Source organism: Solea senegalensis, linkage group LG8, assembly GCF_019176455.1.
Source record: "Solea senegalensis isolate Sse05_10M linkage group LG8, IFAPA_SoseM_1, whole genome shotgun sequence".
NCBI lineage: Eukaryota > Metazoa > Chordata > Actinopteri > Pleuronectiformes > Soleidae > Solea > Solea senegalensis.
The window spans coordinates 22,000,623-22,025,309 of NC_058028.1; the positions used below are offsets into that span (position 1 = coordinate 22,000,623).

General features: G+C 40.5%; 1 protein-coding gene across 1 annotated transcript in view; it reads right to left on the reverse strand.

The window, feature by feature from the left end:
- Positions 1 to 23,077, reverse strand: part of ulk2 (unc-51 like autophagy activating kinase 2) — a 35,911-nt gene extending 12,834 nt beyond the window's left edge. Inside the window, exons 1-13 of the mRNA XM_044031905.1 lie at positions 21,930 to 23,077; positions 18,386 to 18,478; positions 18,148 to 18,189; positions 7,559 to 7,591; positions 6,597 to 6,633; positions 3,284 to 3,457; positions 2,674 to 2,747; positions 2,437 to 2,538; positions 2,301 to 2,359; positions 1,428 to 1,510; positions 1,271 to 1,321; positions 1,089 to 1,177; positions 507 to 675 (exon numbers count right to left, since the gene is read on the reverse strand). Of these exons, the coding sequence (XP_043887840.1) occupies positions 507 to 675; positions 1,089 to 1,177; positions 1,271 to 1,321; positions 1,428 to 1,510; positions 2,301 to 2,359; positions 2,437 to 2,538; positions 2,674 to 2,747; positions 3,284 to 3,457; positions 6,597 to 6,633; positions 7,559 to 7,591; positions 18,148 to 18,189; positions 18,386 to 18,478; positions 21,930 to 22,019 (1,096 nt within the window). The 5' untranslated portion in view covers positions 22,020 to 23,077. The remainder of the gene's footprint in view (positions 1 to 506; positions 676 to 1,088; positions 1,178 to 1,270; positions 1,322 to 1,427; positions 1,511 to 2,300; positions 2,360 to 2,436; positions 2,539 to 2,673; positions 2,748 to 3,283; positions 3,458 to 6,596; positions 6,634 to 7,558; positions 7,592 to 18,147; positions 18,190 to 18,385; positions 18,479 to 21,929) is intronic.
- Positions 23,078 to 24,687: the final 1,610 nt, after the last annotated feature.

Below are 24,687 nucleotides of genomic sequence, written 5' to 3' on the forward strand. Positions count from 1 at the left end.
TGCAATCTCCATTTTAGTGTGAAAACTCCAGGGCTGCCTTTTATTCTGGATGGGCATTTGAAAGTAATGACACAGTCACTAGCGGTTGCTTCTTGAATAGTTCTCATTAGTCAAGACTTGTGCGCGATCAGCTGCGCGCAAAAGGCACCATTAACACTTTCTGTCTCAGTTTCACCATCTCATTAGTCTAATAAAAGACATCCTGCACTTACTTATGACGCTGAACAACTGTTGTTGCTTGTCTTGTAACCAGTGGACTGGACAAAAAAGTCCTCTTTACACAGGCCCATGCATGCCTAGTGAATGGTCATGTGATGTACACTTACCAGCCACCTTAACTTAATTGAATGTAAATAGAGAACATGGTAGTATGGATGTAGCCTCTGTGTACAGTGTTGTATTTGACCTTTACAGGAATGGTATTTTATCTGATATTGTATAATGCATTGATTACACCTGACACAAACCACGTGAGTTGTATGAATAGTCTGCCTGATTACACTTACAACTGTCAATAGAGATGTTGGGCACCAGGACAAAGTCGTCCGTGTCACAGGACGAGTTCTTACTGCTGGTGCTTCCTGCGGACTCTTTGGACAGCTGAAGGAAGTTAGGAGGACCGAGTGGAGGGGATGAAAGACCATCTTCTGCTAGAGTCTGCATGTCCGGGAGAGACTGTGTTATCACAGACGGAGAGAGACAGAGGGAAACGTTGTAGCACGGGTCCTGATTGATGCAATGTTAAGACTTCCTGACAACACAGTGCTGACTGTCAAGTTAATGAAATCACATCGCTCCAGAGAAAACTGACATGCTGAGAAAGTGACTCAGCCTGCATTCCCACCACTGCTGGGAGATGAGTTGTGCCACTGAGCAAAGAGATTATTTTAACTAGCAGCACCACTTACACTGGCAGAGATCGCAGACACATTAGCGACAGCTGAGCCAGCAGGGAACACATACAGAGCTGAAACTTGCAATGGTGACTTTTTTTTAAAATGATTGGATTTGTATTTATATTTTTCAGCACAATAGTTGTAACCCCCTCTGAATGAGGATCTTACAGTATAAAGAAATATCACACTCACAGGAGGAGAGTTGTATTGGATGCATGGAGAGCTACTACAGGAACAATCCGTCACTGTGTTAGAGGCGCTGGGAACCGGCACTGGACACGCTGTGGTCAGCAAATACACAGTAGTCGTGTTTTCAGGTTGAACAACGAAACAGCAAAGAGGAGTGAGTTACATGTTGCTCAGGAGCAACTTACATTTTTTAATGGTCGATGACGGCTCCAGGAAAGGATGGCTGAAGAAGGCGTCTGCAGAGGGAGGGGTTTCAGGACAAAACAGTTACACCAACATTGATATTTATCATATATTTAGCATGTAAGATTTTAAGGGCATCACTATTATGTAAGCACTCACCAAAGTCCATCCTATCTTTCTGATTCCTCTGCAGTAATCCAAGTAGAAGGTCATTAAGCTGTGGTGAAGTTTCTCTTGGGATGCTGGGTAACGAGAGCAACAAGAGCAAGGGAATATTAATGTGTTTTTCAAAGATGCCCACAGCCTGTGTAAAAGAAGAATCTTATAAGTTCACAGCATATTACACTGTGCCAGAAATGTCTAATGAAATACAATGTGTTGCTGCCTGCAGACCTGCATTATCTGGCCCAAAATATCTTCAGTGTCCTCAAAGAAAAACAAATAAATGCACAAAAATGTGTCTAATGAAGGCCAAGGATAGTGAGATTCACCTGCTACTATTACACTTCACATAAGATGAGACCGGGCTCAGTATCTGTATCTGAGTGCTATATTAAGTTACTGCAAAAGCAGATCAAATGAATCAGCTCCCACTGCTTCTGCTGCTGCCTCTCCACATTAAAAGGATTTCAGTGGCAGAAAACAGGCAAGTGCAAGGTGTCAGTTAGTTTACCACTTCCTGGGACAGGTCAAGGGCTGGGGTGCCCCTGAGTAAGGCACTTAATCCCCATTGCTCTCCGGGAGCTAAAAAGTACTGCTCATGCGCCGAGCTTCAGTGTGTTCACTACTGGTGTGTAATAAGGATGGGTTAAATGCAGAGGTCTAATTCACTATCATTAATTGGCTACCATTTCTAATTCTAGCTCTCTTTCCTGCTCCTGCTTCCATCTTGGATTTGTTACTTGTGTTGTTGAGGATGGTTCTTATTACACAGACTCACATTTCTGTTTGTTAAATGTTGGAGCCACAACTGGCCTCAACTCATGCAATCACAGAGGGAGAAATATACCATTAATAGGCAGTGTAACTTACATAGGTTGTAGACTCTTGTTTTTCTCATAGAACATCCTCAGGTCTTGGGGACTATTGGCCTGAAAAGATTAAGGTACAAATGATTAAATATAATGGTCTACAAAAACCTGTGTCACAAAACTGAAACAGGATTTACCTGGAATGGTGGCTTGCCAACCAAACACTGGTAGATGACTGTCCCTATGCTCCAGAGGTCGGCCTTGGCGTCATAGTTCTGGGACATGATGACCTCTGGGGCCTGGGAGCACAGAGGTCACAGGTTAGGCTCTACTGTAACTAGACTTATGCTTATACAACATACTGCTGAGAGAGCAGGTATTGTTAAAAAAGCCAGACCTCAAATGCAATTCTACACACACACACACACACTGACCATGTACATCGGTGACCCGCACAGTGTGGCAGCCATCATGTTGCTCTGGAGATATCGTGCAAAGCCAAAATCAGCTGCAGGAAAAAAACAAGAAATACACCACTATCAGTCAGTATCAGTGTTGTTATTATGACCAGTAATACAAACCGCCATTGTTGGAGTGTGAAGGATACCTGGGTGGCAAACACATGAACTCAAAACAAAGCCGTGACTGTGATGAGACAGCCAGCAAACCTGTCAAGAATGTATTAATTACAGTAGTCCAGTTGCCAAAATACAATGTTTGGAGTGTGGACAGTCAGAGTTATGTACACAAAACAGACGTACACATACACAAATAAAAATGTTCTCTTCCGGGGCCAGTGCACCTTTTATTCGATTTCCAACCGTAAGTATGTTGCTGCATATTGACATATTATTTGAATTTAAAAGGCTGACTATTTGCAGGAGGCACAACTTTTAAAAGACAATGAGACTTTAAAAAATAAAATTGGATAGATGCATGACGCCACTCTAATAACAACCACTGAACAGTTTCAAACAGATCTCTCAGGGAGTAACTGCTCCACACAATGTTTGTGTGCCAGTAACGTCTGCATGACTCGCTTACCTATTTTGACGCGAATGCCACTGATGTTGGACCTCTTGCGTCCCGCGTAGGACAGCAGGATATTTTGTGGTTTCAGGTCACGGTGGATGATTCCTTTGTTGTTGAGGATGCGCATGGCCGCAGCGATCTGCTGGAGGAACACTCTCAGTGTTTCTTCTCTCAGAGTACCCTTGGCTGAAAGAGGGGAGACATCAAAATGACTGTCACTCAAAATTAAGATCAAAATGTCATTGTTCGTCATTGTTAGTACACATGTGCTTAAGCTGACGCAACAGCTGGGACCACTTGCTTCCTGAAGCAAAACTGCTCCTTCATGACTCTATTATCGAGGACTGTCCTTGGATTACTGTCTCTAAGGATCTCTTTAGTCATTCTCATGAGATGAACTCAGGTGAGGAGTCCCCAAGGAGGACATGTGCTCCTGAATTATAGAAATTAGGAAAATATAATTTATTACTTTTTACTTTTTAAATGTATTCCACTGTCACGCCCTGCCAGGCTTAGGTGCATGTCTGAAAACAGCTATACATATGCTTTCAGATGTCTTGTGCTTCTGCAGTAACATGAGGGTATTAACTAAAAATGTTATTATTTCTACACTGGTGCCATAATTATTTTTACAATTAAGGAAAAGTACTTTTTAAGCTCAAAAGTGTATAATTAACATATTCAAGTAATAATCCAGGGATAAATAGTTTAAATTGAGTGAGTGAAGAGGTAGTTAAATAATGCAATGCAGTGTAATCCAATGTAATACACACTCTCTCGCTCACTCTCTCTCACGTCAGCTTACCAACAATAATCTGGGATTTCAGCTGTTCTTAGCCTACAACAGTGGACTAATTTGCTGACACGCCTGACACAGAAAACTTGTGTAACTCCCAGCAGAATCTTTTATAAGCCAGATCCTTTTATATAATGAAATACAGTCAGTAGAGTTCAAAGGCTTGCGAAACACCTTGTAAAACACAGAAGCCATCCACTGATAAGAACATCGTTCAAGTGACTGATGAGTCCAGGACGGGGAGCCAGTAGGGCACAAACCACTTTTAACAGTGTAAACACAAATCCACTTTGTTTTAGATCCACAGCTATCAGTGTTGCACAAGCAGAGACTGCTGGACGTCCCTTCTTCGGAGTCTGACCATTAACAGTCTGTACACTGGAAATGTCGGACAGCTACATTAAGCAAACATTCAGTGAGATAAGGAAGGCAGTTCCAGCAACACAATCAGTGATTCTAACCACCCGTGTTTGATTATCTAAAAGATTTATTGGCAAACTGCCATTTATATGGAGGGATTTGAGTTTGCAGCAGGGGAACAGTGGGGTGAGCTGGGGACAGTGTGTGATGGGGCTGGAGGCCTCTTCAACATCAAGGTCTCACCACACTTTCCCGTGATCCATGCTTGTAGACCATCCACAAACTGATAAAATCTCCTTTCCTGCCTTGCAGATATAAAATCATCGCAGAAATCAATCAAAATCACAGGTGACAAGAAATTCATCTTTGATTCCAAACTCTCTTTTGACAAGCAGGTTAAAAGTGTTGTGAAATGCTTGCTTCCCTTCACTGGCTCCTCATGAGCTTACATAATAATTTAATTATTATTTTTACTTCCCTCTAAAGCTTGAAATGGTATCTTTGATCTCAATGGTTGGGCAGGTACATGCCAACTTAGTTAGTTCAACAGTTGGAGCCATACTGGTTATTCTCAAATCTCAAAATGTGACAAAACAAGATCAAGCCTTTTGCCATTAGTCTCTGACTCTCTGGCACTTGCTCTTTTTTTAAAAAAATACATCCCTACCATCTCTTAAATCACATCTTAAAACCTTGTTATTTACGAAAGCTTCACTTCATAGATAATTCTAATTTGTTAAGTAATTTTGTCGGTTTAATTTGTTTTTAAATTATACGTGTGGGCCACATACTTTTAATCAACGGTTTCTTTGACTTGGCAGTTGGCATCAATAATGTTGCCTTAGGGCCTTTTTTGTTTCCTCATTCCTCCCTGTTCTCATTTACATTAAAGTGTTAAGTGCTTTGTAACACCATTAAGAAAAGTGCTATATATGCTACTACTTAAATTCATACTCGATAAGGGTCCCCGTCCATGTGGTCACACATTTTGTGCTGCATGTAGACGAATGAATACAAGTCTATGCATTCTGTAGCGGACACGGGTGAAGGACACAATGTTAGCATTTAGCATTTAGCAGGTCCATTATGGTCTATAAACTGAATGCAAGTAGGGACAGTCTTTTGATTTCAAGTCTGAGGGTATTAAGACCATACCAGGTGCAGAATATATGGTAGTCTTAGTCATTAGTCCACTTTTCAACTTGATCAAGAGCGCTCATCTAATTCACCACATGTGATCAAGGCTTGCAGCTAAAGGCTCTGGTAGCCCACTTGCAAATGGACCTTGAGCTTAGAGGTTTGCATCAAACCTCTTTTTCCAATGTTAGTATTTAACCTTAAAGCTCTATTGAGAATTAGCCAATGGCATAACGGTTCAGTACTAGCCCATGAAGTGATGCCTTTAAATTTAACACCACTTTAACACCAAACACCACTTTCCATTATATGTCCGTTAGGCACCTTTTACTCATCAACTAGAAATGATGACCTTTGTAATGAACTATCACAATGATAAACAGTGTGCTGCAGAAGAGAAGGAACTCTTTGTGCAATGCTGCAATGGTTCCCACACACATACATACACACAGCCCCCACATAGAAATCCTTAGAAACACACAAGCCAGCACTCTGTCCCATACACATGCATGCATGCAGACGCACACATACACACACACATTTTAACGTTCTCACATAATACAGACTCTCCATATTTACACTTACTATCCATCACACATAAATAATACATGTGCAATCACACACAAAATCCCCAACTATCCGTTCATACCAAGTGCAGTCACATGGATTTTCCTCATCTGCTACGTTAGTTACTTTGTGTTGATGAACAATAAAGTGTGTGTGTTTGTGTGGGTGTGTACTTGAATTTCACCTATTTATGACCTTTTCTGGCATAAACACTGACCTCGTCAGGACCAGTAGTCCTCATGGAGATCAAAACCCTGTCCTAATGAGGCAGAACCTCATTTCTGAGTGCTAAGATTTGAATTGTGGTTACGTTAAAGTTAGGGTTAGGCGTAAACTGGTTATGGTTACGGTTAGGCATAAAGTTTCTCTTACCAAATGGGTTAGGAACATGAGGAATAGCTGCGCTAATATAAGTATGTGTGTTTGAGCATATGTGTGTAAGAGCCCAAAAGATATGACGCTTACCTTGCAGATAGTCAGCGAGATCACCTCCGTTACAGTACTGTGTGTGGGAAGACAAACATTCACTATCAACAAATACATTTCAGATTAAACAATGTCCAAAGAGAAGCACAGTCACTTAAAACAGACATGTATGTTAAAATTTGTCTGTGTTTGCCAAAACCCCAGACCAGATTATAGCAGTCTCATCAGTTAATCTGCTGAACAGCAGTTTTAACTGCTGAAGTGCAGTTACTTCTCATCGGGAACAAGAACAGATGGATACGGTTGGTGTGGTGTTTTATTATTTTTTTATGTTTTTTCCTGAAAACACAGTTGATATCATGCAGCGTCGTAGCAGAAGTATGGCAGGTGATCCAAATTTAGATACTTTTGAAATATTATCAAAGTGTTACACTGCAGAGATCCTCAAACTGGCATCTAAACAAGATGTCACTGAAAGACTTTCGTGGAACCTGATTCCTAGAAAACGGAGAGGGGAGTGTTTTTACTGAGTAACTTGAGGTTGGGTAATAGTTTGTTTTCAATCTTGCAGCCAGCTGGGAGGGCAAAAAGAGTAGAGCGAGAGCTGGGGGCGATGCCAAGAGTGAGGTTGTTGGTGAGATAACAAAGGACAATTCGGACACAGTGTGAAAAGAAAACAAGAGAGGAGAAGGCGCAGCAGAAGCCTGTGGGGAGGGGGCAGTGAGTGCAGTAAAGCATGTGAGGAGGGGAAGACTGCTATTACTGTGTGTGTGTGTGTGTGTGTGCGTGCGTACTGACTGATTAGGGTGCTTTTTTTAGTGGTTTGGGGCAAACGTAACACTTATGTCATCACTAGCATTGCGTTTAACAGCATAAAACATGTAAGGTACTGGATCTAAATATTTTTACTGTAAGTAACAAGAAGAAAAAAACTCCCCACACACAAGAGCATATGGGCTCTGACTAATCACATATCCACACAGTCACGTTTCTAAACTTACCTCCATGACCAGAAAAACAGAGTTGGGTGTTTCCTGGAAGAGAAGAGACAAAGAATCAGTTACAGAAGCTATTTATCCTAAAGCAGCTGTCAGCTCCATCATACTCATAGACACACACACACACACACACGCAAGGAAACAGCCGCTGGAGGAACATGTTATGTTATTTATGAGTGTTTTCTTAACATGTATTTTTAGGGAAATTAATGCGTCAATGTGTACACACCTACTCGTTAAAACGTAAATATAACCGTTGTATATAGGAAATGTATGTACACTTGCCAGCCACTTTATTAGGTACACCTGTTAAAACGTTCCTTAATATTAAATCAAACATTCACATGGCATGAAGATAAATAAAAAAAGAATATTAGCAATTATATTGACTTTGGACAAAAGCGGCCGCCACATAAATACAGTGCAATACAACATAGTATAACTTTTAATATTTTATATGTTACTACACTATTATAGTATTTACTACTTAGGCCTCAAACATAGTTTTGTCATTCACAGAATGTAAATGGAGTTGACGCTTGCACCTAGGTTGCATAGTGTTCAGTGATACGCGTTAAAATGTTACTCACAAAGTTGCATTAACACAGAACGGAAAGGAATAAACTGCCAACTAAAGTCACCACAGTATTTCCTACAGCGTTCATAATTCAAAATTCAAAATACTGTGCGACCAGTAGTTCCTGCACTGTCCCACTATGAATGTCATCTGACATGTGACCCCATGCTAATGAGCTTGTTGGGTTGGTTGGTTGGTAAGTAGCTCAAGTCTTTTTCAATCCTATAATGCAATGTAACTCTGAACGCATCGAGACGACATAACCCACAGGAGCTGTGCGTATGAACACAAATGTCCCAGTCACCTCCAGTGACCGATTAACCAATAAATATGAAGGGAAAAAAACATGACACTGTGATTTCCTCAGCATATTTTCTTTGTCATTTTCCACCTCCTGCACAATTTACACAGACAACACCTCTCGCCCACACTGAACAGGAGCTACAGCTACACCAAACCACAATATATTCACTTGAAAACACTGTGATTTTTTCCAACTGGGGCAGGTGCTGGTGGGGGATGGGACACCAGCATTCATGCCCACTGTATGTGCGTGAAAATGAGTGTGTGTTGGGGGAGTTAGGGGGATTACATAATGTGGCTGTGGTCTACGATCTGTGAAAGAGGGGGGATGGGAGCAGAGTGCTGGGCCAGGGATACATCTGTCCTGTCACAACTCACGTGCAGAGTTAAACGCATGAAAAGGAAGAACATTTTCGCTGCTTATAGCAACATCCAGATGCCTCAGTTTCCTGAGTTTTTGTGGGTATTTTGTTTGGCTTTTTCACATGACTCTAGCTGTTGCATTTTTCTCAGTGTGGTTTGTTGCCTAATTAGCGAGGAGTGAGATGAATTTCAAGAGGCAGGTGGTGACAGAGGCACATAGGGCCTTTGCTCATGAGGGTTTAGATGGAGCAGCAGCCCACAGAAATAAATGGAACAACCAAACAAGGTGATTGCATGAACAAATGTTTTGTACAGGGCATGTACTAGTGTCACATCTGAAATGAAAATTGCTGGACTTTGGACACCAGTGACTCAATACCAGACAAGGGCCAGGCTCAATAACATCCCCCTCCAGAACAAAATATTCCAAAACAACCATCATATAAATAACCTCTCGGTCATAACAACACTGTCACACTCACTGTAACATTTAGATGGTGTTTCGCAAGCAGCAGAATCCATGAAGCCTGAAATGAATCATCATCCTGAGACCCTTTATCTTAAAGATGTGACAACTGCCACCACATGATTACACAGGCACTGAAACATAGGTGCCACAAAAAGAAAAATACACAGGATTTCCAAGAGACAAGAGTCAATGGAAGAAAAAAAAAGAAAAACAACTCTGGGTCTGGTCAGCTATTCAGTTATTGCGTCACACTTCAAGTAGTAAACGTTACGTAACAAAATGGGGGATGGGGTCAAGCTACAGAGGGTGGTGGAACTGTGTGTGTGTGTGTTTATACTGGAGAGGAGGGGGTGTCACCCATTTGCGGGCTGCCATGTTTTTCATACGCAAGAGACGAGCATAATCCGGGGTCTTCTGAACTTTGTGACGGGAGCAGCACACAATTACAGATGACTACGTCAGTAACGGTCATAAGTAAACTTTTATTACGTTCCCAGGGCAAAAGGCCAGGACTGCTGGTTGATTATCCAGTGGACGTTAACGCTGGGTAATGAGGGAGAGAGGATGTTTTTAAAAGTTATAAGTTGACAATTTGTTATTTTTCAGATATGCTGATATGGCCACATTCATGCCACACCTATGTGTGGCCCCACAGCAAAGACACATGATCATGTAGACATGTTCATATCTGACATTTCAGCCACAGAATGCTGTATTTAAATAAATGAAAACAAAAGTGGAGCCTCTATCTCCGTTAACACCTGTTCTTACATCTCCCTGAGGATGTGCGTAAAGGCCAATATATTAGCTATGTTCTGCCTGAAATGAATGTCGTAATCAACACATGTCCCTGACAGTAGGTACTGACATCTGAGGTATCACAGTAAAATGGTACGCTACAGACTGTCAGCTGATTGGCCGTCAGAAAAACATCAGTCCCTTGCGACTGGTGTAAATATCAGTCTATTCTCATACAAAGCTTGACATCTTGTTGAGACAAACAGCCACAAACTGAGCAGGAAAGAACAGGCTGCTGGATGTCCTCCATTGTTGTCTGCTGTGTTGCTTTTGATGTCGCAGCCAAGTAACACCTACAGTACTGTCCAAAATCAAACCTTCCTGTGATAGAAACACAGCTACCCAAGGTTTTATCATTAATGGGACCATGAGTGCATATATGCAACTCTCTTTGAACACAGAACAAGTAAGGAAAGTATACAGAGGACTTAAATGAGCCAAAAATTCAGCTTGAGTGGACGCACACATTTTCAGACCAGCCTTGGGTATTGTGATGCATTGAAGGTGCACAAACACTGCAAACAGTCCCGTCAACTGCACACCACAACACTCTTAATCGACAAACACCATAGCTTCACATGTTTGCAAACTAAAAACATAGTTTGTGGCCTGAAATAAGCTTTAAAGACATGTTTGCAAACTAAAACCTTTTTGGACACACCAGGCCTATTTAAATAACTTTCCTGAAGTGAGTTGCATTTTTTTCCAGGCTTTACCTGCACTGAGGACATCTACAAACTCATTTTGGTGTAAAAGGGTTTGAGTGTGTGTCTGTGCTTCACTGAGCAGTAACTAAAACTCTCAAGTTCCGTCTCAGTCAGATGAATACCTGGAAAAAGCAAAGCTATGCAAAGGAATGTGGACGGAGGCCAGGGAACTGCACAATGCAGGTTTTCTAGGAAAAGTCAATGAGCTCCAAAACCACTCTGTGAAAGTATCCAAGAACAAGAACAGCCCACTTTTTTCCCCTTTAAGCTGTGGTCATGTCACTCCTGCTTCAATACCTTGTGTAATTAGGAGTCACACAAAAAACACACAGTAGGCCGGGGGCCCCTCTCTGGGCAAAAACACAATGTTCATAAGGAGCAAACAAACTCCACCAACCCCCTTCCTCCATTTAATCTCCACCCATTTCTTTATGTTCCTGTTATGTCACCAACAGAGAAAACAAGCAATCTTCATGAATACCACACATGTCAAGCCCAGATTCAGGTTTAGGAACAAAGCAACAACAAAACTGAATATTACCAATGTTATTTGAATAGATAAAACACTAGCACATAGAAAGTGACTCATGATCATTTAAAAGTGCATTTTTTCCCCAAGATGTAAGTACAAATCCCTACTCTTTTTTTGATGAAACGCACGTGGTGAGCCTATAATGTGCAGCATGACTGAGAGCGAGTCATATAGCTCTGACACAAGACACCTCCTCAAAGAGCTGATCAGTCATGTGCTTAAAGGCTACATCTGTACGACCACGTTTTGCTCCAAAAGGTGTTAAAAAATGAAAACTTCCTGGGTCCAAATTAAGCATGTCAGCAACATATCAAAAGGTAACTGCATCCATATGTCAATTCAGAATTAACGTATTCTAGACATGATCGTGCCAGTGGAAACAAGAAGCAGATTCTCTACTCTCCTTTCCAATGTACTTTCAGAAACTAACGAAAAACACGATGGTGAGGTAAACCTGAATCTGAAAAGTCCAGAATTTAGCCGCGCTTTTTTGTTCTCAAATGATAGTCGTGTCATGACTCTTGAGAGCCAGTCAGAAAGCAAATGTGGGTAACTGCGTCATTGTCAGCATTTCCAAATTTCTCTGTTTTAGTAGTCTGTAGTAATATCAGTGCCAGGAACAAAAAAGCAGTCTCAGCTGAGCCCAACAGTCTTGCAGTATATCTTTCAATACTGCACATCTATTCTGACTGGCAGGCCCGAAGCTGGAGGTTGCTTTTCATTTTCATTTAAATGCTACAACCTAGTATTTAATATGGCAAGTAGTAAGGCAAGAGGAAGAGAGAGAGAACAAGCTTCAGTGATATTATGAGGAATCTAAAATATTTCAGGTACATTATCAAAGTGTGGCGGGACAAATAAAAGCTGACGGTGTGCCAACACAGTCTAGATGATAAATGGGAAACACAGATATGTATACTACATTAACTTTTTGTTCATGTCTCTGTGACAGGACAGATATTATTCTATGTCATTAACTATTTTCAACAACATGGAATTCATAGATCTGACATCTAGTGAAAATGTCCACACGTCCTGAGAGAGAACTGCAGTTGTTTCCTCTTGTGCATGAACAAAAAGACACAAGAAGTGCTGAGGTTGTGTGTTGCCGTGTCACACATTATGCCAAACATACAAATGGCCATAAGCTCTTCCATTCATTGCTTATTCAGTGTACACACCATCAATGCCGCTGAGTGAACGCAGTGCCACGCAGCAGTGTGAACAAGCACACAGTCAGCTGTAAGCTTCAGTGACTTCACAGAAGAAAAGGGAGTTTAGGCCTGGGTTTTAGGTTCAGGACAATACCATTAACTAGAGCTCCAGAAATACAGAAATGCTGAGCATTGCAGCACCGTATCTGCATGATATGACTTAAAACAACACTGTGTAACTTTTGCTTGATGTATTGTCACTGTTGCAAAAACAGATGACTGATGACTTGACCACAATTCAGCATTATTTTTGCACTAGTTTGGTCAAGTAAAGTCTCTGTCATTAATATAAGTTATACACTTCTTATAGTAAACAATATAAGAAAAAACATGAGGGAGTAAAAACAAAAAGTAAAAAGGTTGCCTAGTGCTTAAAATGGCAATACTTCATTAAGTTCAAATTTAGTGGATATAATTATGCCATTAGGTTTGAATGCATCTTGTACCATAAAGGAAATGTTAATATCAAATTTCAAAGTGCTGCCTTGGTTGACAATCATCCTGTGGGAACCATGGATGTTTGCATGGGAGTTGTAATAGCTTATGTAACAGTTGAGTCTGGATGTGGAAAGATCAACTGACAGACAGAGACATTCCTTAAGTAGCTGAAAAATAAAATGTCTGTTACAGACATTGCTTTTTAGGATTACAGTGACTTGAGGTTTTCATTATCAGTCATTTTGAGAAGAGCAATTGGATAATGTGCCTACTTATACTGTATATCTGTAGAGTGCTCACTGCCCACAATGTTTTTAGTCCGACCAAGAGCACCAAGTCAATTTTATACCCTTCTGGGACAAAGTAATTAGTCTGACTAGACTTTGGAATAAGTTTGAACTTTCTCTGGTCTCAATCCACGCAACAGTGCCAGTAACCAGAGGTGAGCCACTGCATAAGAAGTATTATGCTTATCAAAAGGTCAAAAACTATCAACATCATCATCATCATCATCCCTCTTTATGAGTTTACACTGACTCAAATCAGGTCTGCTCAGGTCAGAGAGGTCCTTATTATCGTCAGACTTTTATATAGGTAACTGTGTTAGCAAAGGTAATTCACAGGTGCAATGTGATAAATTCTGATAAAGCCGGGTCCAAATTTCAGCTTTCAGTCATTCCACTTCTTTAACCATGAGCTTCCTCACATTTTAACAAAGTTTTCACTTTAATCAAATCCACGAATATTGATTTTCTTGTAGCACAGTGTTTTGTGTCATGTGTTGGAAATGCATTTCAGACCGTCTATAGAAGAAAGGTCTTCAAATAAGACTTTGAAAGTCTATGTCATGCAAGTTGATCGGATTTTTCTGAACAAAAATAGAAGCTAGATGTGACTAAACAGTGTGCAGTTGCACCAACCAGCTCAGATTACATTTCCTGTGGGCAAACCCAGTCACACAGCACATGGGCTGATGAGGATGGAAAGAAGTCAATGGGTGGTGAAAGAAGAAAGCTTGATAAAGGGCAACAAAAAAAACTAAACATATGGCATAAATGGTGAATGGGAACAATGGAAACAAGGGGAAAGAAAAGTGGCAGACATTAGTTGGTCTTGGTAAGCAAAGGGATGCAATACACTAGAGTCTATTGATAGATGCCACAAGAGGAAATGCACACCATTAGAGTGGCTACCAACAGACAAATCAATACTGCAGGGGAGGGAAGAAAAAGGTGAATCGTAAGAAATGAGACAAGACTCAGTGGCTAAAGCTGAGCAGAAGCAGCTCAGTAAATGTACATAACAACCGGAAACAGAGAATGGATGGACTGAACTGAAACCACACAATTAACAAAGTGGGTTTTAATGGACTGAGAATGCATCATAACAGGCACAGCAGCAATGTCTCAGTGTCTGTCAATACACGGTTTTTCCATGAGAAGCCATGACAGTGGCAAAGTCCGCAATTGATTTCTACATTCCTTTTTCCGGCTATGTGTCCCCTCTAAATTTAAAATCATCAAACTTTGGGCAAGTAATTGTACATAATAAACACCAATAATTAATAAATACATATAGTATAAATGGATTCTAAACAGCCACTACTGTATTTTTTTTTTTTTGCATTAAAGCAATGGTTTTGCATTAATGCTTGATAGAAGATCACTGCAACATAAAGGGAATGTCCAGCCACTGCTTTTTGGTCTCAATGCAACATGAAGCAGCTGCTAAGTCAACCATTCCCTTATATCTAACATAAAAGATGACAATTGTACACATTCAAATCTACATTCTCTCAAATCCAGACCTACAGATTATAAACCTCTGAGCGTTATTACACTTGACAGAGCATTTCTACTTCAACCAGCAAGGCTCTACTTGTCTTCACAGCACTGGTTTGGTTCAGCGACCCAGAAAACTTACATAATGACTGTGTGCATTCTAAATCATCTCAAGCAATGCTGCAAATTCAATCATAGCTACATGCTCCACTTCTCACTTTTTCATATCATCTCTAAGTTCATAGATTGTCAATGTCTAGTTTATTAATGTACTTAGTAAATACATAAATGAATACAAATGACCATTCTTCATATAAACATACATTTGTAACCTGTTCCATCATTAAATGACTGGATGTCCCTCTCACATGAGTAGGGCTGGAGGATGGATGAAATCATGAGTGGACAAGTGGAAAGACAAGTGGTAGGACGGATGGTTCAGTCAGGACTCAGGAGTGTACCCGTGGGAGGCTGACGCAAATACAGTTAAGTACCACTACAATGTGGGAAGTGTTTCATCATCATTGATGTCCATTTCTCCTTTTGGAATTAAAAATAACAAAAACCAATGTAACAAAAACTCCATAAGACTACTGGGAACAATAGTTTGAAGACAATAGCTACTTTTAGATCCATTTTAGTGTATGTTCACACAGTGAGAAACATTATCAAATCAATGAAAATCAAAGAGCCCCTGTTCACTACAAGACTTATAAACAGGACCAATTGTTTAATCTGTATAGCTACAACCACGACATAAATCTCCACTATTTGTCAGCAGCAAGTTATCCATGTTTGTGTAACACAGTACAACACAACAACACCAGGACCCGTGGTAATAGTGCTTTTCCACAACACACTTCTAGCATGACTCGGCTCGGCTCAGCTCAATTCTACTCGTTTTTCTTGCTTTTCCATTAGGGATGGTACCTGGTACCTGCTGCTCCTGTGAAGCAAGCTTAACTGATACTAACATGTGACGTGAACCGACTACCGGCCACTGATTGTCGTCACTGGAAGAGTCATGAGTGCGACGTCTGCGACAGAATCAAACCGTACAATGCCGAACTGTAGATGGTTAAAAATCCTGGAAATATGAGTTCCTCTCCAACATTAAACAAGGACATTTCTAAAATCTCCCTGCTGCAATCTGCCAATTATGAGCCTCATCACAACCCTTTCCGCTGTATTTTAGTTCCCTGACTGTGTCAGATGGAGTCTGCACTCCGGTCAGACAGGAAGTACTGAACTAATCTTTTAAATTAACTGATTCCAATGATTCAGTACACCGAGAAGAACTGCTTTTCTCGTGACAAAACAACATCACAGCAATGGGAAACGTCATGCCCGATACCAAACCGAGTAGAGTCAAGCTGAGTAGAGCTAGAACTGTATAACAGAAAAGCACCATAAGCTTTGAGGGGATAATACTCTTTATTATTAATTTTCAAAACACATTTTAATGGGAATCTGTTCAATGGCCAGCTCCCAGTCAGATACAAAGGATTTCTTGTTCACATGTGCTCATGTAACATGTGAATATAGGTCCCTCAGATGGACAGCAGACAGAGTGGCCTTTCAGATTCAGCACAATGCCCTGTCATCCACTACTCTGTCACTACTCTGTCACTACTCTGTCATACATCATACTTACTACATACAACAGGCTTCACAGTTTGACCAAAAGTCTCCTAAAGCCTTTTCTTAGAAAAGCTTGTTGTTGCAGTTTCACAGTCAGCTCCATGCAGAGTCATGGAAAAAGGGTTTAGACGGGTGTGTACCTGTTGTGAGCATACACCACATGATAACATATTGGCTGAGCAGTTACAACAAAGTGGGGCGAGTGATTCACCAAATGACCACATACGTAAATCTTACTGTTTGTACTGTATAAACTAGAGTACTCAGTGTTGATTGGTTATAAATGGTACACCGTGTACACACCGGTCCCTTTGGTGGATAAACAGAAAGCACTGCCGCACCACGAGATTGCTGTCGATGTTGCAAATGGGTATCAATATTGGCAGAGAGTTTTAGAGTTGGAGTGATTTTCTCAGGTCAACCGACACGCGTGGAACAAGTGTTTCCATCCATGTTCATCTGATGAGAGGAGCTCAGGACAGACAGCTGTGATAAGTATTTTAACACATCTCCTGCCTACTGCAGCTTTAAGAAAGGCATAATTAAGCCGGGGAGTTCCTCTCCTTAGCCTCAGTCGTTTGAGTCATTGACTCAACAAGACAAAACTTTCCTGTGAGACTCTTTCCAGTTGACATGACAGTAACACATCATTACTGCAGATTTATCAGCAGTGCATTCATGCTGCCAACAAAGCTGTTCTACTGGATTCACATGTGAAGTTCACTGAACTCCAGGAAACCAGTTTGAGACTTTCACTCTGTGACATGCAGCATTATCATGCTGGACAGAGCAGAGAGACATAACCATCAGAGGGCAAATTGAGGCAATAAAGGGATAAACATGGTCAGCAAAGATGCACAGTGACATTGAAATGTGACACAGTGTTCTGCTGTTGTACTGTAGATAATCTGTCTAAAGGGCAGCTGCACACTGAAAGGTTTTTGTTAGTTTGTTTGTTTTTGGCTCCACTCTGGGTTAAAACTGTCGAGTCTCTTATCTTGTGTGAGAAAATGTCAAGAGATCAGCAGTTTCAGAACAAATTAAGCCAAGTGATACTTGATTCCACTTTTTCCGTGTTTAATATTGACACCATTATCACAACCTCAATCCAGCAATACCAAGTCTCTTTATTCCTTACGAAGCTGTTAATAACACAGTGGTACTGATGCATTGACCTAACCATAAAAAACACAAAGCTCCAACTGAGTCAAAAATGCTCTGCTCCCAAAAAGAAAGAGATAAACAGCCCAGGAATATGACTCATGTTAAAATGTTGCTGCTTCTTTTTTTCCAAAACAAAATGGCACTTGGCCCTTTTGCTTATTTCCTTTTGTCTCTAAAAATAAGTCCACACAGCTGACATGGTCACTGCAGTGTAGCAGACATGTGCAGCCCTCACTCACGTTCTGGTCACATGCAACAGCAGCCACTTCACTTTTTGTTACAGCCTGTGCTTAGTAAAGCGTTTTTGAGATACTCAGGGTGTAAGGAATTGATTTTAGGTAGCAGTTTCAGCACTTCAAATCTAGCTGGTCTGTCTGAAACCCATAATCATGCCAGGTGATATTAAATATTTTCTTTCTTATGTTTGACATCAGCAAGAGCATACAGTCCTACTAGGCTTTATACATTTCAGTGCTGCCACATGATTGGCTGATTGGATGATTACCTGAATACGCAGGTCTTCCTAATGAAGTGCCTTTTGAATGTATATTCCATGACTGCACTCACTGAATGTAATTCAGGAAAAAAAGTAAAAACAAACCTACCTGTACATCGTAAAGTGCCACAATGTTTTCATGCTGTAGCTCCTGCGTAAAAAAAACAGAGCAGAAAAAACAGGATGCATTAACACGGACACTGAACAGGCTAAAGCAGCAAATAGACTCAGTTGAACTGACAGACCTATCAGGGAAATAAAGACTCCTCTCACAGTAGATCAACATCAAATTACTCTAAGAGCGCACAGAGCAGATAAGTGAAAGGCTTATTTAGTGTCATACTCACCTTCAGGATTTTGATTTCCTTGCCAAGAAGGATCTGGGACTTGGACAGGTTCTTCTTATTAATGCACTTAATGGCCACCTCCCAGTCAGTCTTCTGTAGGGCAGAGAGCAGAAAGGACAGGAAATATTAATAATAATACTACAAACAGTACATAGGTTCACCTGACAGCAGCTCACTGCCAGTGCAAAGCTTCAGCAGTATATTTATACTGTTGAACGTGGGACAGCAGAAAGGCTCATCGTGGATAATTACTCAATTAGGACAATATATGAGAAGATAAAGAGATACTGGGTTATATTCAAATCAAACTGTGTGTCCTTTTTATTCATATTTGCTCAATATACTCATTTGTTGTGGGCCACAGTAAAAAAATCACCAAATATCATTCCAGTTTTTAATCACATTTTATCATATTTGCCATGGCATGTCTCAGGTAAAAGTCAGTCACTTTATGTTCATTGTTGCGGACAGATTCTTCTCTCAGCCAATTGTTAGTTATTGTTTTTACTGCATTACTTGCAGTTGAGTATAGTATTTTTAACAAATGCTCTTTTTACTTTTCAGCCGACAGAACACTAAAATATCTAAATCGGCAGCATCTCCCTCAAGATATTTGCTTACAAATGTCCTTCCTTACTTATTGTTTCAGGTCTAGTTGAAACCGTTAAGATTAACCCACATCTGTAGCTAATGTAGCCACCGTATCATATCATGATTTTAGTCTGTCCTCTTCATCTTTGATGACTCTTTTGCATAATGGACCAATCCATTAAGGGAACGATAAAAGAGAAGACTGTTATCTCTGTCATTTTATTGGCTTTTAAGACGAGGCAGCCTTTAACATTTAATGATGTCGTCCACCACCAAGCATCGTTGTGCCACTTCCTAAAACAACTTAGATATGAGAGTTTATATACATTTGTCTGACATAACAAATAAGATAAATGGAAGCGCATACATATTGACATTGTAATTATGCTAAATAGCCATACAGAAGGGTTATTAACTTTTAATAAAATAATTTCACACCAAACAAAACATACATGTGTGCCTGTTAGTACCTTAAATCAACCTCTATTGCTATATTGTTGTGTATACAACATCATCGGCATGTCTGCGCAAGAGATAACAGGGATGGGGGGCTGGCACATCGTTCTTCCCCCAGCTCAGTGATGCCCGTTCAGCCAAGTGTGACTAAACTGCAAAGGCTATACTTAGAGGACAAAAAAGAAAGGAATAAAAAAAAGTGACCCTACTGCTGGTCCTTCATGTACTGCTGGAGGGTGAGAGGTGTGGGCAGTGCACAATGCCTTGGTGATGCACCCAGGAATGATGGAAGTTAAGAAGTGCAGGGCGCGCTGATACTTTCTGATCAGAGTCATACTTCAAAGACGGAGGTATGCCTACATTTTCCAGACTAAGAGATGAGCTCATTTAGAAATCATAACCAATTATAGTGGCGTGAGCAACAAAAGGGATTAGCCTCAGGTGACACTGCAGCCAGATGCAGCTGTAACAAACAGGGGAAGATGCTAAAGAAACATACTTAATGGTGATGTCATTTTGTGTGGAAAGAAAACAAAAACATACAATTTCTATGAGATTTATGATCATTGTTGTAATAGTTGTGGCTTTAGTGCACATCCTTTTCAATGCTTGAAAAACATTCAGACACATGCACACTCGGAAAAAATTTTTGTATGCACTTAGTCACTGCAGCATGTCTCTGTAAAAGCTGTCCAGTTCTAAATGTTTTTGCATAGGGTCAATGTGGGTGCAAAAATCTGTGAAAATGGATTTAGACAAAATAATGTAAATTAATTAATTTTACAGTTGTACTATTGTGAATTTACATATTTAACAAAAACAATGATGCTATGGGCTGAATGCCCTGCCTCAAGTCACATGAAGCTACAAAGTATAATAATGTGATATTACAGTGTAACAAGAGTGCATATCAACACTGCCTATTTGTCATATAATCGTCTGTTGGTCAGGTGGCTCTAACCTTCCCATTCAGTCAAGGTGAAAATATGCTGAACAGCATGCACAGGATAGGATGATGGGAATGAAATAGTAAATATATTGGTCACATCATATTCCTCATCCATTTTAATATGATCGTTTTTTGCATGTGACTAATAAGATGGATGGACAGTGACAGTGTGACTATATCAATTGTGACATTCTCTCTTGAAGTGAAGCTGTGTCCATGTCTTCAGGAGTGATTGTTTTCAGTTAAGTTTCAAGGCTTTGAAAGCCAGTTAAAGTGGCTTGGTGAGATGTGATTCAATAACAACATAACAAAAGTCCAATAAATGAATGTTATATTTATGGATTACACACACACACACACACACACACACACACACACTGAGATATAACACATTTAATTGCTTGATGTGTGAAATAAAACCACAACTGGTTTTAACCATCACAAACCATATTTAATTATCATGATATTAATTACCATGACAGTTGTCATGGTGATCATCAATCTCACATTTGTTGCCAAGATTACCAATATCACCAGATTTTCTTTTTTTGTTTAAATTGTAGTAACTTATTTTGGTCACGTCTTCCAGCTATAAACATAGACTCTGCAGTACTTCAGGAAGTGAGGGGATGCTCTAATATTGGCATTCATTGACAAAATGAGCACCATCTGTTTCATACTAGCAGCAAAGGGGGCAACATGATGTCATGTCGTGCATCTCTCCCCCTCTCTCTCTCTCACACACACACACACACAAACCAAGTGGTCTTGTACAAAAACCACATTCCGTTCAAATGGACTTCAATATCAGAGCCTTAAACTCACAGAGCCATAGGTTTGAGTGCTTCAGTATGAATACAGCTTATGCAGCTCTTACGTAAGGAGTGTATGTCCTTAAAAAGCTGAGGAAAAACACATCTCCTCATCCTCCCTCAGCATGTCAGCAAGACATTCAGTGCTGCCTGACTCATCCATTTCATGAATGAACCAGACAACATACACTAAATCAGCCAACATCAAGTAGCTGACATCACACCGATACCCCAGTTTGTACACAGTCCTGCAACATTACATCAGCCTGCGTGTACATGTTTGGTTTCTGTTAATATTACCACCACCAAACATGGTGACAGCCCACACATACAATGCTGCAGGACTGCATTGTGCACTGGCACTGGCTGACCCAGATTTTCAATTGACGCTGCCCACACCTGCCCCTTTTAAATTCAATTAAAAGATTTGGTGTCATTGAACCAGATAGTACAGGATTTGCTGAGCAACACCATACACACATGGGTGTGCACTCATTCATACACATCTATACGTGAGGAGGAATAGTGAAAATAAAATAACATTAACAGCTTTAGCATCACGATGGCTTGATAAAACCGACACATAATGTGCCAGGGTAATACTCAAATGTCATTCCAGTGACTGCACATACAAGATAAGCCGATAAGTGGTCTAGACCTAAAATTATAGTATTGATTTCATGCAAGACATGGAAAGAAGGGGTAAGAAAACATTGCTGACAAGCTGTTTGTTTACCTTTCTGTGTCTTCCTTTAAACACCACAGCAAACGCTCCATGACCAACCAGGTCTTTCCTGCTGTACTCAAAATCTCCCACCGTCTCCATCGTAACGGGCCGATGGTCCAGCTTGTGCTGGCTCCTGGTGGAATAGCCTTGAATGTTGCTCTGCTCTTCAGAAAACAGTCACTGGAGCAAAAGATCCACTCGGTACCTGAAGATGCTTCCAGTTATTTCATGTCGGGCTGCTGTGATAAGCCTTTTTACATAAATAAGAGATGCAGTCAGGACATGGTGCATTCACGAGCCCCCTGAGTGAGTTAGGATGTTTGTGTTATTGTGCAGAGCAGACGGCTCTGAGCATGGCTAGCGACGACGCTGGCCTGAACTGTAGCACTTGTCCTCGACCTAGTTGGGTGGATGCAGTCCAGCTTTGCATTACTAACTGTGTCTACTAACGAGTTCTCGGGGACAGTCTACATGATGCCGAGCCTGTAGGACATGACCATGCGAACATTGAAGCAGCAGCAGCAGCAGCAGCAGCAGCAGAGAGCGAGCTAGCCTGACAGTGACATAACCATCCACTGGCTACACCTAACGTCATTGCTCATAGTAAGCCTCGACTAACATCCTCAAAATAACGCAATAAATGTCCTTGTTTTGCCTGATAACACGGAATTATTCAACCCGCGTCTATATTAATTACACAACTTGTAGCAACCTATAAAACTAAACGGACATTAACGGGCTGCTAACAGCCTATGTTAGCATGTATCTAAGGATGCACCACGAATGTCAACACATAGCTGCTGAGGGAGTTAGTCCTTATTTATGTCTTCCTCGACAACACGTACGAGTCCACATGACGCGTCTTTGTCCTCTTGGAGAAGGAAAAAAACAACACTGACGTCTCCTCAGTCAGTCTTTTAATGTGAGCATAAAAGAAGAAGATTCGGTTGTTTGTCCAGTAACTTCTGAAATGACAGCAGTCGTCAGCCTGGGAGGAGCTGTCGTCTTTACTTCATATTTGCTCCACGTTACGCTGCTGTACGTTAACCTGCTAATACACAGTGGACTTATTAGACTTAAAGCGCTATGACATCAGGGCACAGCGACAGCGGTAGCAGCGGACACGACGCTACCTTTGACGTGAACAATACAGTGACCCACCACCAGCTGCTTTCTGCTATATATACGCTAATCCCTCCGCGGAAGCCTACTGTAGATGTCTCCTTCCGCTGCAAGGATTATAGTCCGCTGAGTGCTTGAGAAGGAGCCGCAGGAATAATTCAAATTACAAATCCTTTAATCGTAATGTAAAAGTACAATACATATCGACATTTATCCATTGCACAATTTTACAGGTTTCTTTAATCTTCACTCAAAAGCAAAAATAAGTCTTTAATCATGTGACATCTATCAGCATAATTATTCATGTTGTCTCATTTAGCATGTCATTTACAGTCTCGTTAAAGTGGAGAAAAATCTATGACTTATAAAAGAAAAGTTGTTGACCTAACCTGGATATTTATTTAACAATAGATGAACAATGTGAGAAGTGTTTGCATAGAGGAACTGTTCTGTTTGAAAACAGTAGTTATCAAAGACAAGGTCATAGGTCACATTATTATTTTCATACTAGTTCAGATTGATGTGCATATGTTTTAAATAACATTAACAGAAATTTGCCAAACATCTCTTGGGAATGAATCATTTACCAATTCAAAATGATATTAATATTATTAAGTGTTGCAGATATGGCTATAAACCAGTCACTCCAATATTCACAAATTTGCTCTAATCACGGTTTATATTGTGATTCGTTCGCCATCTTTAAAATGTGGGTCTCCATATAGAAGGTTTGGAGAACACTGGTGTAGCACATAAACAGGGAATGAGTTGGTGATTTATTTCACAAAATTGATTTAAAAAAAAGAAGACATAATGAAATACAGATTGCATTCAGTGTAAGCAGCATTGTATTCAAGCTACAGCTAAATAATGACACAGTATACTGTATATAATATGTGAAACATGCAGGCAGGGAAGTGAAGTGCTCACTGTAGCCTCAGTGTTTATTTAGTTCTGACATCCTCTAGCGGCTGAAAACATAACAACAACGCATTAATGTTCCCCAGCGCTTGAACTCTGTACTTAAGAGTTCAAGTCCACTGAGCCGAAAGGCTGACAGAACTTTGCATGATTTCTAAAGTCTCTCTCTGAGGTTTGACATAATATGATACAACATGTGGCATAAATACTGGTCTTGTCAGGACCAGTAGTCCTCATGGAGACCAAACCCTGACCAAGTTTCGGGCTAAGTTTAGAACTGTGGTTAGGTTATGGAGATAGTTCGGCTAAGTCTCCTGTGATGGGACAGTTAGCAAAGGCTATAAACATATAACACAGAAGAGATGCAGAGGTGTTGTTCTCTCTCTCTCAAATTAAATAATCATAATCAGATCACATGAAATTGAAAACAATGTCTACTTTGTGTCTTCCTCATGTTAAACAACCTTTTCTGAGTCCGCTGCTCTGACAGGAAACTTGCTATAGGAGGTCTTTTGACGAAGTTTCATATAACTATTCCATCCCATCAAAAGGCAGCAGGCAGAGAAACAAGAAAAACACCTCTCATGTTGAACAATGAACTGTTTTTAAATTGAAATTTGCAATTTAAAGGTGGGGTTGATCACATCTGCACAGATAAAGAAACAAGTTATACGTGTTGTATGAGGATTGTATTGAGTCTGATAGAAGCAGATGATATCCATCA